The 13,161-nt window shown below is 41.0% G+C and overlaps 1 protein-coding gene across 1 annotated transcript in view; it reads right to left on the minus strand.

Annotated features, from left to right (window-relative positions):
* FHOD3 (formin homology 2 domain containing 3) overlaps nucleotides 1-13,161 on the minus strand; it is a gene marked incomplete at its 5' end in the record, with an annotated part of 177,867 nt that overhangs the window by 19,664 nt on the left and 145,042 nt on the right. The window contains one exon of the mRNA XM_079943029.1: nucleotides 11,531-11,723. Within this exon, the coding sequence (XP_079799155.1) occupies nucleotides 11,531-11,723 (193 nt within the window). The remainder of the gene's footprint in view (nucleotides 1-11,530; nucleotides 11,724-13,161) is intronic.

A 13,161-nucleotide genomic window follows, 5' to 3' on the forward strand; every position in this document is an offset into this window, starting at 1 on the left:
TGAACTAATGACAAAGCATCTGCATAGCCAGGAAGTTCTCTTATCAGAAAGAGAAGCTTGGCCCCAGAAGGACCACACCCATCCCTCCAGGTAGTGGGTCTCCCAGCTCACTGCAGATCCCCTCAGCGGGAGCCAGCAAGGGGCAAAAGACTTCAACTCTGGGAAAAATTCAGAAACCAAATCTGTTTCTAACACCACAGCCTTGATAGGAGCATTGAAATATGCTTGTTTATCAAATATAGTGAGGTTTATTTTTTAAAACGTAGTGCCAGAAAGCAGTTAGGAGTTTCTCATATATCGCTTAAGATGGTACAAGTTGAAAAGTGGGATTCAGTTACAGAATCATACAGTGTTAGGAGTTGGGAAGGATTTTTCCAGAACTAGTCCCACCTCACTTTACAGAGAAGGAAACTGAGGCCATCCAAGATTAAATGACTTGCCAAAGGCCCCAAAAGGCTTTGATTCAGGGCCCAGATCAGAACATGGCACAGAAATTCATGCTGAAACTGAGTTTGGCAACACTCACTACTTCTCCTTGTGTCAAAAATTTAGTTGTTTTCACAAGCATTACACTCACATGATGATATTCTCTAATTCTAGCTGAACAAAGACAGCATATATGTTTTACAAGAGGTATGCTAGAATATCAGGCCATATGCACACAATGCCAAACATCTGGATGAAAAATAAAAAGTCGGTTAGAATAACGTTTGCAAAGAGCAGCTCCATAGACTTCTGGCTCCCTCTTTGTATCCAGTGTATGAGCCCTGGTGCTAGAGCCTGGGACACATCCGTGACTTGTACCATCTGCACAGCTCCTTCCTCATCCTTCAGGGCTGAGCAGCCCTGCCTTGGTCTCTGGTTCTGGCATCTGCACCAGGGTCAGGGGGAGGAGCTGCTGCCCATCCCACCCCTCTGTCCATTTGTCCATCAGTAGGAAGAGATCTGCTGACCCTGCCACTTTTGACAGGGCCTGGAACTCAGGGACAGCTTGGAAAATGCAGTTACCCTTCAGTCAGTCCCTGGCACACACATCATGATAAGAACCCGTGTAAGGGGGTTAGTGATCACATGGAAACCCAGCAGAAAACAGTCATGCAAGGTTTAAAGCACTGAACGGGGCTGACACTTCATGCTGCTTATGTCAGGTTAGATTATACGGCACGCTTGAGAAGGTCACACGTGGCATTCTTTGTGTTTATAAACATCCTACCTCAACTTCATCCTCTTCATCAGTCTACTCGAGAGGAAAGGACAGGACAGGACAGGATGGGAAAGACAGAGGGGATTCTTAGAAGGCATAGAAGTCAGCAAAGATGAGATCATCTGACTGTCACATCAAATTCCAAATAAAGAATTCAGCCACCACAACCAGGGTGCACCCTGTTGATTTGGGAGCTGCTGAGCCCTGCCTGCGAAGCCCTCCTGTCTGGACATTCTCTCCGAGAGCCCCAAGACCGGTCCTGACCAAAGTCAGGAGGGACTTGGAGCTCCAGGCCCGTCTCCTGAGGCTGCCTAGGAGGATGATAACCGGCTTACCTGGTCCCCTGACCATTACAGACCTCACTCTGTGCCCTGCCGCTCGGCTGGCCATGCTCCGTGAAACCACCACCTGCCAGCAATCAGGACCTCAGTTTGTTTACCAGCTTCCCTCTGCCTGTTTCCATCCATCAGCTGTCGCCCCCACCTCTCATCCCAAGTGCTGGACCTCTCCCTTCCCAGGCTGCTGGGTCTGGGTCCCCGTGAATCCTTCTACAGACAGGCCAGACAGGACAAGTGGGACAACTGCCGGGCAGAACAGGTCCTATTACACTTTCCACAGAAACATGAAATTCAGTTCTTTTTAAAATCTTACCTGTCCTTCATGGAGGCTGTCTGAACTGACACGCCATTCTTTTAATTATCACCAGACAAAACTGCTTTACGTAACTAAATACAATATCCCTTTTCCAAAAATAAATTGAGGGTGAAAGTCATGTCAGTTTCTTAATTTTAAATCAAACACACCCTCAATTGAACTTGTGCTTCCACTGAGGTTACAAGCCAGGCCAGCAAATCAGGCACAGGCTTTTGAGAACTGACTAAACTTTTGGGAGCTGAAATGACAAAATGCTTCCAGTTCTGCACTGCCTCTAGGCAAATGGCCTTGTGACAAGAGATGACTTTTTTTTTTAACCTTAGAGCTTTTTTTTTTTTGAATTTTTGAATTTTATTTATTTTTTTATACAGAAGGTTCATATTAGTTATCCGTTTTATACATCTTAGTGTATACATATCAATCCCAATCTCCCAATTCATCCCACCACCACCACCACCCCCGCCACTTTCCCCCTTTGGTGTCCATACGTTTATTCTCTACATCTGTGTCTCTATTTCTGCCCCTCAAACCAGTTCATCTGTACCATTTTTCTAGGTTCCATATATATGCATTAATATACGATATTTGTTTTTCTCTTTCTAACTTACTTCACTCTGTTTGACAGTCTCTAGATCCATCCACGTCTCTACAAATGACCCAATTTTGTTCCTTTTTATGGCTGAGTAATATTCCATTGTGTATATGTACCACATCTTTTTTTTTCTTATTTTTTATATTATTTTTCTTTAATGGAGTATAATTGCTTTACAATGGTGTGTTAGTTTCTGCTTTATAACAAAATGAATCAGCTATACATATACATATATCCCCATATCTCTTCCCTCCTGCATCTCCCTCCCTCCATCCTCGCTATCCCACCCCTCTAGGTGGTCACAAAGCACCGAGCTGATCTCCCTGTGCTACGTGGCTGCTACCCACTAGCTATCGGTTTTATATTTGGTAGTGTATACATGTCCATGCCACTCTCTCACTTTGTCCCAGCTTACCCTTTCCCCTCCCCATATCCTCAAGTCCATTCTCTAGTAGGTCTGCATCTTGATTCCCATCCTGCCTCTAGGTTCCTCATGACCTTTTCTTTTTTTTTTTTTTAGATTCTGTATATATGTGTTAGCATACGGTGTTTGTTTTTCTCTTTCTGACTTACTTCACACTGTATGACAGACTCTAGGTCCATCCAGCTCACTACAAACTCCTCAATATCATTTCTTTTTATAGCTGAGTAATATTCCATTGTATATATGTGCCACATCTTCTTTATTCATTCATCTGTCGATGGACACTTAGGTTGCTTCCATGCCCTAGCTATTGTAAATAGAGCTGCATGAACATTGTGGTACATGACTCTTCTTGAATTATGGTTTTCTCAGGGTACCTGCCCAGTAGTAGGATTGGTGGGTCATATGGTAGTTCTATTTTTAGTTTTTTAAGGAACCTCCATACTGTTCTCCATAGTGGTTGTATCAATTTACATTCCCACCAACAGGGCAAGAGGGTTCCCACTTCTCCACACCCTCTACAGCATTTGTTGTTTGTACATTTTCTGAGATGCCCATTCTAACTCGTGTGAGGTGATACCTCATTGTAGTTTTCATTTGCATTTCTCTAATAGTGATGTTGAGCAGGTTTTCAGGTGCTTCTTGGCCATCTGTATCTCTTCTTTGGAGAAATGTCTATTTAGGTCTTCTGCCCACTTTATGATTGGGTTGGTTTTTTAATATTGAGCTGCATGAGCTCTTTATATATTTTGGAGATAAATTCTTTGTCCGTTGATATGTTTGCAAATATTTTCTCCCATTCTGAGAGTTTTCTTTTTGTCTTTATTTATTTATTTTTTTGCGGTACACGGGCCTCTCCCTGTTTGGCCTCTCCTGTTGCGGAGCACAGGCTCCGGACACACGGGCTCAGTGGCCATGGCTCATGGGCCCAGCTGCTCCACAGCATGTGGGATCTTCCCGGACCGGGGCACGAACCTGTGTCCCCTGCATTGGCAGGCGGACTCTCAACCACTGCACCACCAGGGAAGCCCTTTTGTCTTGTTTGTACTTTCCTTTGCTTTACAAAAGCTTTTACGTTTCATTAGGTCCCATTTGTTTATTTTTGTTTTTATTTCCATTACTCTAGGAGGTGGATCAAAAAAGATCTTGCTGTGATTTATGTCAAAGAGTGTTCTGCCTATGTTTTCCTCTAAGAGTTTTATAGTGTCCAGTCTTACATTTAGGTCTCTAATCCATTTTGAGTTTATTTTTGTGTATGGTGTTAGGGAGTGTTCTAATTTCATTCTTTTACATGTAGCTGTCCAGTTTTCCCAGCACCCCTTGTTGAAGAGACTGTCTTTTCTCCATTGTATATCCCTGCCTTCTTTGTCATAGATTAGTTGAGCATAGGTGGGTGGGTTTATCTCTGGGCTTTCTATCCTGTTCCATTGAGCTATATTTCTGTCTTTGTGCCAGTACCATATTGTCTTTATTACTGTAGCTTTGTAGTATAGTCTGAAGTCAGGGAGTCTGATTCCTCCAGCTCCATTTTTTCCCTCAAGACTGCTTTGGATCTTCAGGGTCTTTTGTGTCTCCATACAAATTTTAAGATTTTTTGTTCTAGTTCTGTAAAAAATGCCATTGGTAATTTGATAGGGAACGCATTGAATATCTAGATTGCTTTGGGTAATATAGTCATTTTCACAATATTGATTCTTCCAATCCAAGAACATGGTATATCTCTCCATCTGTTGGTATCATCTTTAATTTCTTTCATCAGTGTCTTATAGTTTTCTGCATACAGGTCTTTTGTCTCCCTAGGTAGGTTTATTCCAAGGTATTTTATTCTCTTTGTTGCAGTGGTAAATAGGACTGTTTCCTTAATTTCTCTTTCAGATTTTTCATCATTAGTGTATAGGAATGCAAGAGATTTCTGTGCATTAATTTTGTATCCTGCAACGCTACCAAATTCATTGATTAGCTCTAGTAGCTTTCTGGTGGCATCTTTAGGATTCTCTATGTGTAGTATCATGTCATCTGCAAACAGTGACAGTTCTACTTCTTTTCCAATTTGTATTCCTTTTATTTATTTTTCTTCTCTGATTGCTGTGGCTAGGACTTCCAAAACTATGTTAAATAATAGTGCTGAGAGTGGACACCCTTGTCTTATTCCTGATCTTAGAGGAAATGCTTTCAGTTTTTCAGCATTGAGAATGATCTTTGCTGCGGGTTTGTCATGTATGGCCTTTATTATGTTGAAGTAGGTTCCCTCTATGCCTACTTTCTGGAGAGTTTTTATGATAAATGGGTGTTGATATTTGTCAAAAGCTTTTTCTGCATCTGTTGAGATGAGCATATGGTTTTTATTCTTCAATTTGTTAATATGGTGCATCACATTGATTGATTTGCGTATATTGAAGAATTCTTGCATCCCTGGGATAAATCCTACTTGATCATGGTGTATGAGCCTTTTAATGTGTTGTTGGATTCTGTTTGCTAGTATTTTGTTGAGGATATCTGCACCTATATTCATCAGTGATATTGGTCTATAATTTTGGATTTTTGTAGTACCTTTGTCTGGTTTTGGTATCAGGGTGATGGTGGCCTCACAGAATGAATTTTGGAGTGTTCCTTCGTCTGCAATATTTTGGAAGAGTTTGAGAAGGATGGGTGTTAGCTCTTCTCTAAATGTTTGATAGAATTCACCTGTGAAGCCATCTTGTTCTGGATGTTTGTTTGTTGGAAGATTTTTAATCACAGTTTCAATTTCATTACTTGTGATTGGTCTGTTCATATATTCTATTTCTTCCTTGTTCAGTCTTGGAAGGTTATACCTTTCTAAGAATTTGTCCATTTCTTCCAGGTTGTCCATTTTATTGGCATAGAGTTGCTGTAGTAGTCTCTTAGGATGCTTTGTATATCTATGGTGTCTCTTGTAACTTCTCCTTTTGCATTTCTAATTTAATTGATTTGAGTCCTCTACCTCTTTTCTTGATGAGTCTGGCTAACGGTTTATCAATTTTGTTAATCTTCTCAAAGCACCAGCTTTTAGTTTTATTGATCTTTGTTACTGTTTTCTTTCTTTCTATTTCATTTATTTCCACTCTGATCTTTATTATTTCTTTCCTTCTACTAACTTTGGGTGTTGTTTTTTCTTCTTTCTCTAGTTCCATTAGGCGTAAGGTTAGATTGTTTATTTGAGATTTTTCTTTTTTCTTGAGGTAGGCTTATATTGCTGTAAACTTCCCTCTTAGAACTGTTTTTGCTGCATCCCATAGGTTTTGGATCACCGTGTTTTCATTGTCATTTGTCTCTAGGTATTTTTTGATTTCCTCTTTGATTTCTTCAGTGATCTCTTGGTTATTTAGTAACGTATTGTTTAGCCTCCATGTGTTTGTGTTTTTACGTCTTTTTCCCGGTAGTTGATTTCTGATCTCATAGCGTTGTGGTCAGAAAAGATGCTTGATATGATTTCAATTTTCTTAAATTTACCAAGGCTTGATCTGTGACCCAAGATGTTATCTATCCTGGAGAATGTTCCATGTGCACTTGAAAAGAAAGTGTAATCTGCTGTTTTTGGATGGAATATCCTATAAATATCAATTAAATCTATCTGGTCTATTGTGTCATTTAAAGCTTGTGTTTACTTATGAATTTTCTGTTTGGATGCTATGTCCATTGCTGTAAGTGAGGTCTTAAAGTCCCCCACTATTATTGTGTTACTGTCAATTTCCTCTTTTCTAGCTGTTAGCAGTTGCCTTATGTATCGAGGTGCTCCTATGTTGGGTGCATATATATTTATAACTGTTATATCTCCTTCTTGGATTGATCCCTTGATCATTATGTAGTGTCCTTGTCTCTGGTAACATTCTTTATTTTAAAGTCTATTTTATCTGCTATGAGTATTGCTACCTTAGCTTTCTTTTGATTTCCGTTTGCATGGAATATCGTTTTCCATCCCCTCACTTTCATTCTGCATGTGTCCCTAGGTCTGAAGTGGGTCTCTTGTAGACAGCATATATATGGGTCTTGCTTTTGTATCCATTCAGCGAGCCTGTGTCTTTTGATTGGAGCATTTAATCCATTCATATTTAAGGTAATATCGAAATGTATGTTCCTATTACCATTTTCTTAATTGCTATGGGTTTGTTTTTGTAAGTCCTTTTCTTCTCTTGTGTTTCCCACTTAGAGGAATTCCTTTAGCATTTGTTGTAGAGCTGGTTTGGTGGTGCTGAATTCTCTTAGCTTTTGCTTGTGTGTAGAGCTTTTGATTTCTCTGTCAAATCTCAATGAGATCCTTTCTGGGTAGAGCAATCTCAGTTGTACGTTCTTCCCTTTCATCACTTTAAGGATATCATGCCACTCCCTTCTGGCTTGTAGAGTTTCTGCTGAGAAATCAGCAGTTAACCTTATGGGAGTTCTCTTGTATGTTATTTGTCGTTTTTCCCTTGTTGCTTTCAGTAAGTTTTCTTCGTCTTTAATTTTTGTCAATTTGATTACTATGTGTTTCAGCATGTTTCTCCTTGGGTTTATCCTGCCTGGGACTCTCTGTGCTTCCTGGACTTGGGTGGCTATTTCCTTTCTCATGTTAGGGAAGCTTTCGACTATAATCTCCTCAAATATTTTCTTGGGTCCTTTCTCTCTTTCTTCTCCTTCTGGGACCCCTATAATGTGAATGTTGTTGCATTTAATGTTTTCCCAGTGGTCTCTTAGGCTTTCTTCATTTCTTTTGTTTCTTTTTTCTTTATTCTGTTCTGCAGCAGTGAATTCCACCATTCTGTCTTCCAGGTCACTTATCCGTTCTTCTGCCTCAGTTATTCTGCTATTGATTCCTTCTAGTGTAGTTTTCATTTAGTTATTGTATTGTTCATCTCTGTTTGTTTGTTCTTTAATTCTTCTAGGTCTCTGTTAAACATTTCTTACACATTCTCAACCTTTGCCTCCATTCTTTTTCCGAGATCCTGGATCATCTTCACTATCATTATTCTGAATTTTTTTTTTTTGGAAGGTTGCCTATCTTCACTTCATTTAGTTGCTTTTCTGGAGTTTTATCTTGTTCCTTGATCTGATGCATAGCCCTCTGTCTTTTCATCTTGTTTATCTTTCTGTGAGTGTGGTTTTTGTTCCACAGGCTGCAGGATTGTAGTTCTTCTTGCTTCTGCTGTCTGCCCTCTGGTGGATTAGGTTATCTAAGAGGCTTGTGCAAGTTTCCTGATGGGAGGGAATGGTGGTGGGTAGAGCTGGGCATTGCTCTGATGGGCAGAGCTCAGTAAAACTTTAGTCCACTTGACTGCTCATGGGTGGGGCTGGGTTCCCTCGTGTTGGTTGTTTGGCCTGCGGCCACCCAACACTGGAGCCTACCAGGGCTCTATGGTGGGGCTAATGTTGGACTCCAGGAGGGCTCACGCCAAGGAGTATTTCCCAGAACATTTGCTGCCAGTGTCCTTGTCCTCACGGTGAGCCACAGCCATCCCCCACCTCTTCAGGAGACCCTGCAACACTAGCAGGTAGGTCTGGTTCAGTCTCCTATGGGGTCACTGCTCTTTCCCCTTGGTCCCGATGTGCACACTACTTTGTGTGTGCCCTCCAAGAGTGGAGTCTCTGTTTCCCCCAGTCCTGTCCAAGTCCTGCCATCAAATCCCGCTAGCTTTCAAAGTCTGATTCTCTAGGAATTCCTCCTCCCGTTGACAGACCCCCAGATTGGGAAGACTGACCAGGGGCCCAGAACCTTCACTCCAGTGGACTTGTGTGGTATAAGTTTCTCCCGTTTGTGGGTCACCCACCAAGCAGTTATGGGCTTTGATTTTATTGTGATTGCGCTCCTCCTACCATCTCATTGTGGCTTCTCCTTTGTCTTTGGATGTGGGGTATATTTTCTTGTGCGTTCCAGTGTCTTCCTGTCAATGATTATTCAGCAGTTAGTTGTGATTCTGGTGTTCTCACAAGAGGGAGTGAGCACACGTCCTTCTACTCCACCATCTTCAACCTTAGAGCTTCTTTATTTCACCAGCTGGCTGGCATTTTGTTGGCAATTAGCACACATGCAAGGTGCTGCACATACAAATCTCTAGCCCTCTTGATATCCCCCAGTCACTGGCATTTCATTTTCATAGAAAAGGAAGCTGGGGTTGGGAGAGATTAAGTCTCACCCAGGATGACCACGGTCCTTGGCTGGGCTGTGGGAATCCTTGGATGGATAGCCTGCATTCTCACCACTCATCTGGGGTGTGATGACGGCAGAAAAGGCCACACTTACCTTGTGCTGCCTTGTCTGTGTCACCATTTTGCCTGGAACTAGTTTGGGCCACAAGGAACAAGGAATGACTTAGTTTCTCACTGAACCTTACATGGCAGGACTCCTGGATTGTAAGAAAGGAAGCCTTCTGCATATTCAGAAACAGAGAAAGAAGAGGAAAGACAGGCACACAAAAGCAGATGTGGGGCTACGAATGCAGGGTCTTCAGATTTTACCCAGACTTCTCTGTGTCTTATAAAATAATGTTTTTTCTAAAGTCATCTCTGTTTAATTGCAACCACTTCCACCATCATTATTCAGCATCTATATTAAAAATGACTTACTACAGTTTTCTCTAAAAATCACTTCCAGCTCTAATGCTCAGGGGCTCCGTGATTCTCTATTAAGTGGTTTTGTTTTCAGTGGTCTAAGTTGTGCATATATGTTGTTTTCTACCCAGATCATGACATCTTTGGGGTACAAGCTTGTCTGTTATTGCACTCACATCTTCCTAGGTGCCCTGTGCCACTTTCTGGGCACACGATAGGTGCCTAATTGAGAGTTGGAAAAACTTGAAGCTAAGTACTTTGCTTCGGGTGACAGTGTCCTAATTTTCCAGCAGATGGCAATCTCTCTACATGAATGGTGCCACTTGGACCACTAAAAACAGGGACTACCTTGAGGATGAACCCTAAAAAAGCCTGCACTGTCCAGACTTTAATGAGAATTTAAGTATTTTTGAATCCAGTTCTAGAAACATTTACCCCTGTTTATAAATAGTAATACTGAATATTTTCAGAGAAGGACAGAACTTAAAAATTAGTGGGATCTGTAAAAAATCTCAAGAATTTGGCAAGAAATTCTGGTGTGTTTTCCTAACTATAAGCATATGCATATTGGTCTTGTATTTTTCACCCTCCAGTATGTTTCATTTCCACAAACATAAGCACTTCCCTTTTAAAACTTTTAAAAATAATACTTTGGAATGAAATGTGGGCTATAGTTTGCCCAAATGGATTCAGTTTGCTTCCTTAGTTGCTGTCCTCCAGGAAGCTGAAGATCCGATTGAACCCAGATTTCAGGAGAGGAGAGAGAAGACTCAGCTGATGGCACTGGCCTTCAGAACAGTCTGTAGAGAGGGTCCCTTCTGCAGAAAAGTGATCTGAGCGCTCCCTAAGGGTCCAGAAAATTCCAAGGAAACAAGGGATCAAGGGTGGGGTGAATGGTGAGGGGATTAGTCCCTGGTTCTCCTTAGAAATGCCTTAAAATGGTAACAAAATTGTAATGCATCCAAGAAAGTTACACCCTCAGGAACGTGGATAGTAACCATATGTCTTCTGTTTCTCCTACAGTGTGAACACCCGTCTGGCACATAAGGCAGCCTCAGTGAGTTCTTAAGTGATTTTATTCCTCCCGGAAGAAATCTGCCTGACTTGGGTTCGGCAGAGGTTTGCAACCCCAGGATGATGCCACTCCCTATGGCTTACTCCTTTGCCTATCCAGTCCCTGGATCACTGAGAGGCAATATGACGCTCAGATATATATAAAGATGGGCTAAACTTCATAAAGGCTCGTTAGAGAGGCATCTGCACTGTGTGTCTTTGTCTGTCTCTGGCATCCGTATGCATTGCTTTGCCTTCCACTTACAAAGCATCTCCCATCTGATGTTTTCCCACTGCACCCGTGGTGTGGGTGGGCTCAGGGCTGAAGTAGAAGAGATGGGGGAAGAGCCCAGGAGCAGGGGAGGCATGCAAGTGTGCAGGGCCCCCCCAAGGGGCTACTGGGAACTCCTGCTGAATGAATTCACTGTCCTCTGGGCTCTCCTTCCACCCTGATACCCTCAAACTCAAGGGACTGCCAAGAGCCCATCAGATTATGTCTTTGAGCAACCACATCAATTATTTCTCCATTCGGATGCCTAGAATGGGTGGTCCATGTGTCAGCTGATTGGTTACATAGTATCATTGTGATTATTAAGATCCTGAATCAATTCCCAAATCAGTACATTTGTCTTCCTATTATAAGTGCCGTTATCTTTTGTATTTTATTTTTTATTTTTTGCTGTACACGGGCCTCTTGTATTTTTTCTTCTCCTCTTCCATTCTATCCACATTGCAAAGGTTGAAAATGGAATCAAGCATTTAAAGTCATCAGCATCATACAACACACCGAGTTAATTAATTGTGTGGTGGGTTAAAGTTCCTCCACCAGCCACGCATCCTTAATTTATATCTTAGTTCTATGTTTTTGTTTCCTTTTTTTGGCCGTGCTGTGCGGCATGCAGGATCTTAGTTCCCTGACCAAGTATTGAACCCACGCTCCCTGCACTGGAAGCGTGGAGTCTTAACCACTGGACCGCTAGGGAAGCCCCTGTAGAGAGGTTTATGGTTGATCAGACTTTCAGAAGAAATGAAATAAAGAAACTGGTTTCATGAAACTTACATCAGTGATCATCTTCCCTCGGGTCTTATTTCTCTCTCTGTGGTTGGCCCGTTTCTGTTTCTGCTGCAAAACTCTTTCCCTGGTGGTGCGATACTCCAGTGCAAACTCACTGATGATCCTACAGAACTTGTTTATGTTCACTTCCCGAATCGCATAAGGTGGGTGACCCATAAAGAGCAGAAAGGAGTGGAACCTGCAGTGAAGAAACAACGGTGGCAAGGGCTTGAGGTTTAAGGAACAAAAATCAGCTGCCTGCAAACTTTCAGTAAAAAACCAATCAGCCAAAGACACTGCTCTTCATTCTTGGGGCTCTGAGGTTGAAGAATGAAAATGCAACCAGAAATCAAGTTCAACTCACTTTCTCACTGACAAAGGTGGTGGGATTTCAGGAGATTAATTACCTTTTCTTCGTGCTTATCTGTGTTTTAATGTCTTTTAAAACTGGGGTGTAAAACTTTTTTTTTTATAAATTATTTATTTATTTATTTTTGGCTACAATGGGTCTTCATTACTGCACACAGGCTTTCTCTAGTTGTAGTGAGTGCAGGCTACTCTTCATTGCAGTGTGCGGGCTTCTCCTTGCAGTGGCTTCTCTTGTTGCGAAGCACAGGCTCTAGGTGCATGGGCTTCAGTATTTGTGACTCGCGGGCTCTAGAGCACAGGCTCAGTAGTTGCGGCGCACGGGCTTAGTTGCTCTGTGACATGTGGGATCTTTCCGGACCAGGGCTCGAACCCATGTCCCCTGCATTGGCAGGCGTTTTCTTAACCACTGCGCCACCAGGAAAGTCCCAAAACTGGTGTGTAACACTTTTACAAGAAAAATGATAAAGTACTATTTTAAGAAAAATATTGCATAGTTTCTAGATCATCTGAAAACTGAATAAGGGATAAAGAAATGTTGCTTAGCAATTTTTTGGGAACCCACTTTAATGAATACGTGGAATTGACATGAACATATTTTGAATAACATGTTAATTCGTGACTTATAAAAAGATGCTTAAAGTAAATATTTTGAAATATTTTCTTGCAATATTATATGCAATCTTAATTTAATTAGGACACAACAAACAAGCAGCCCTAAATCAATTTATTTCAGCTATTTAGTATATAAATTAAAAATTACTGGATTCTATCTACTTAAAACTTTTGGAAAAGAAATTAAATGAACAAAGAAGTTCCCAATTTTTAGGTATTAAGGAAATGAGAAAGAAGATAGTAGGAGACAGAGGATAATTTTTATGTTGAATAAACAGTATTATATAACTGATACCATTAATTGTATAAAAAAACTTTTCTGATCACTCTTATTTGTAGGGGTTTGGTTTATTTTTCAAGTGAAGGACAGTGGCTTATTCTTTTTGTGAAAAATACTAAAGGAAAGCATATGACATGCATTTAAAGGGGGATAAAAAATGCTGTTTAAAACCAAAAATGCTAGCTAAAACTATAAAACTCAGAAGAAAACATAAAGTATAACTTTTCATGAGTTTGGATTAGAAAATGATTTCTTAGATATGATACCAAAAGCATAAGCACCCAAAGAAAAAAAATAAACTGGACTTCATCAAAATCAAAAACTTTTGTGCTTCAAAGGATACTCTCAAGATTGAAAAGACAACCCAAAGAATGGG

Source organism: Stenella coeruleoalba (genome assembly GCF_951394435.1).
Source record: "Stenella coeruleoalba genome assembly, chromosome: 14".
NCBI classification, from domain to species: Eukaryota; Metazoa; Chordata; class Mammalia; order Artiodactyla; family Delphinidae; genus Stenella; species Stenella coeruleoalba.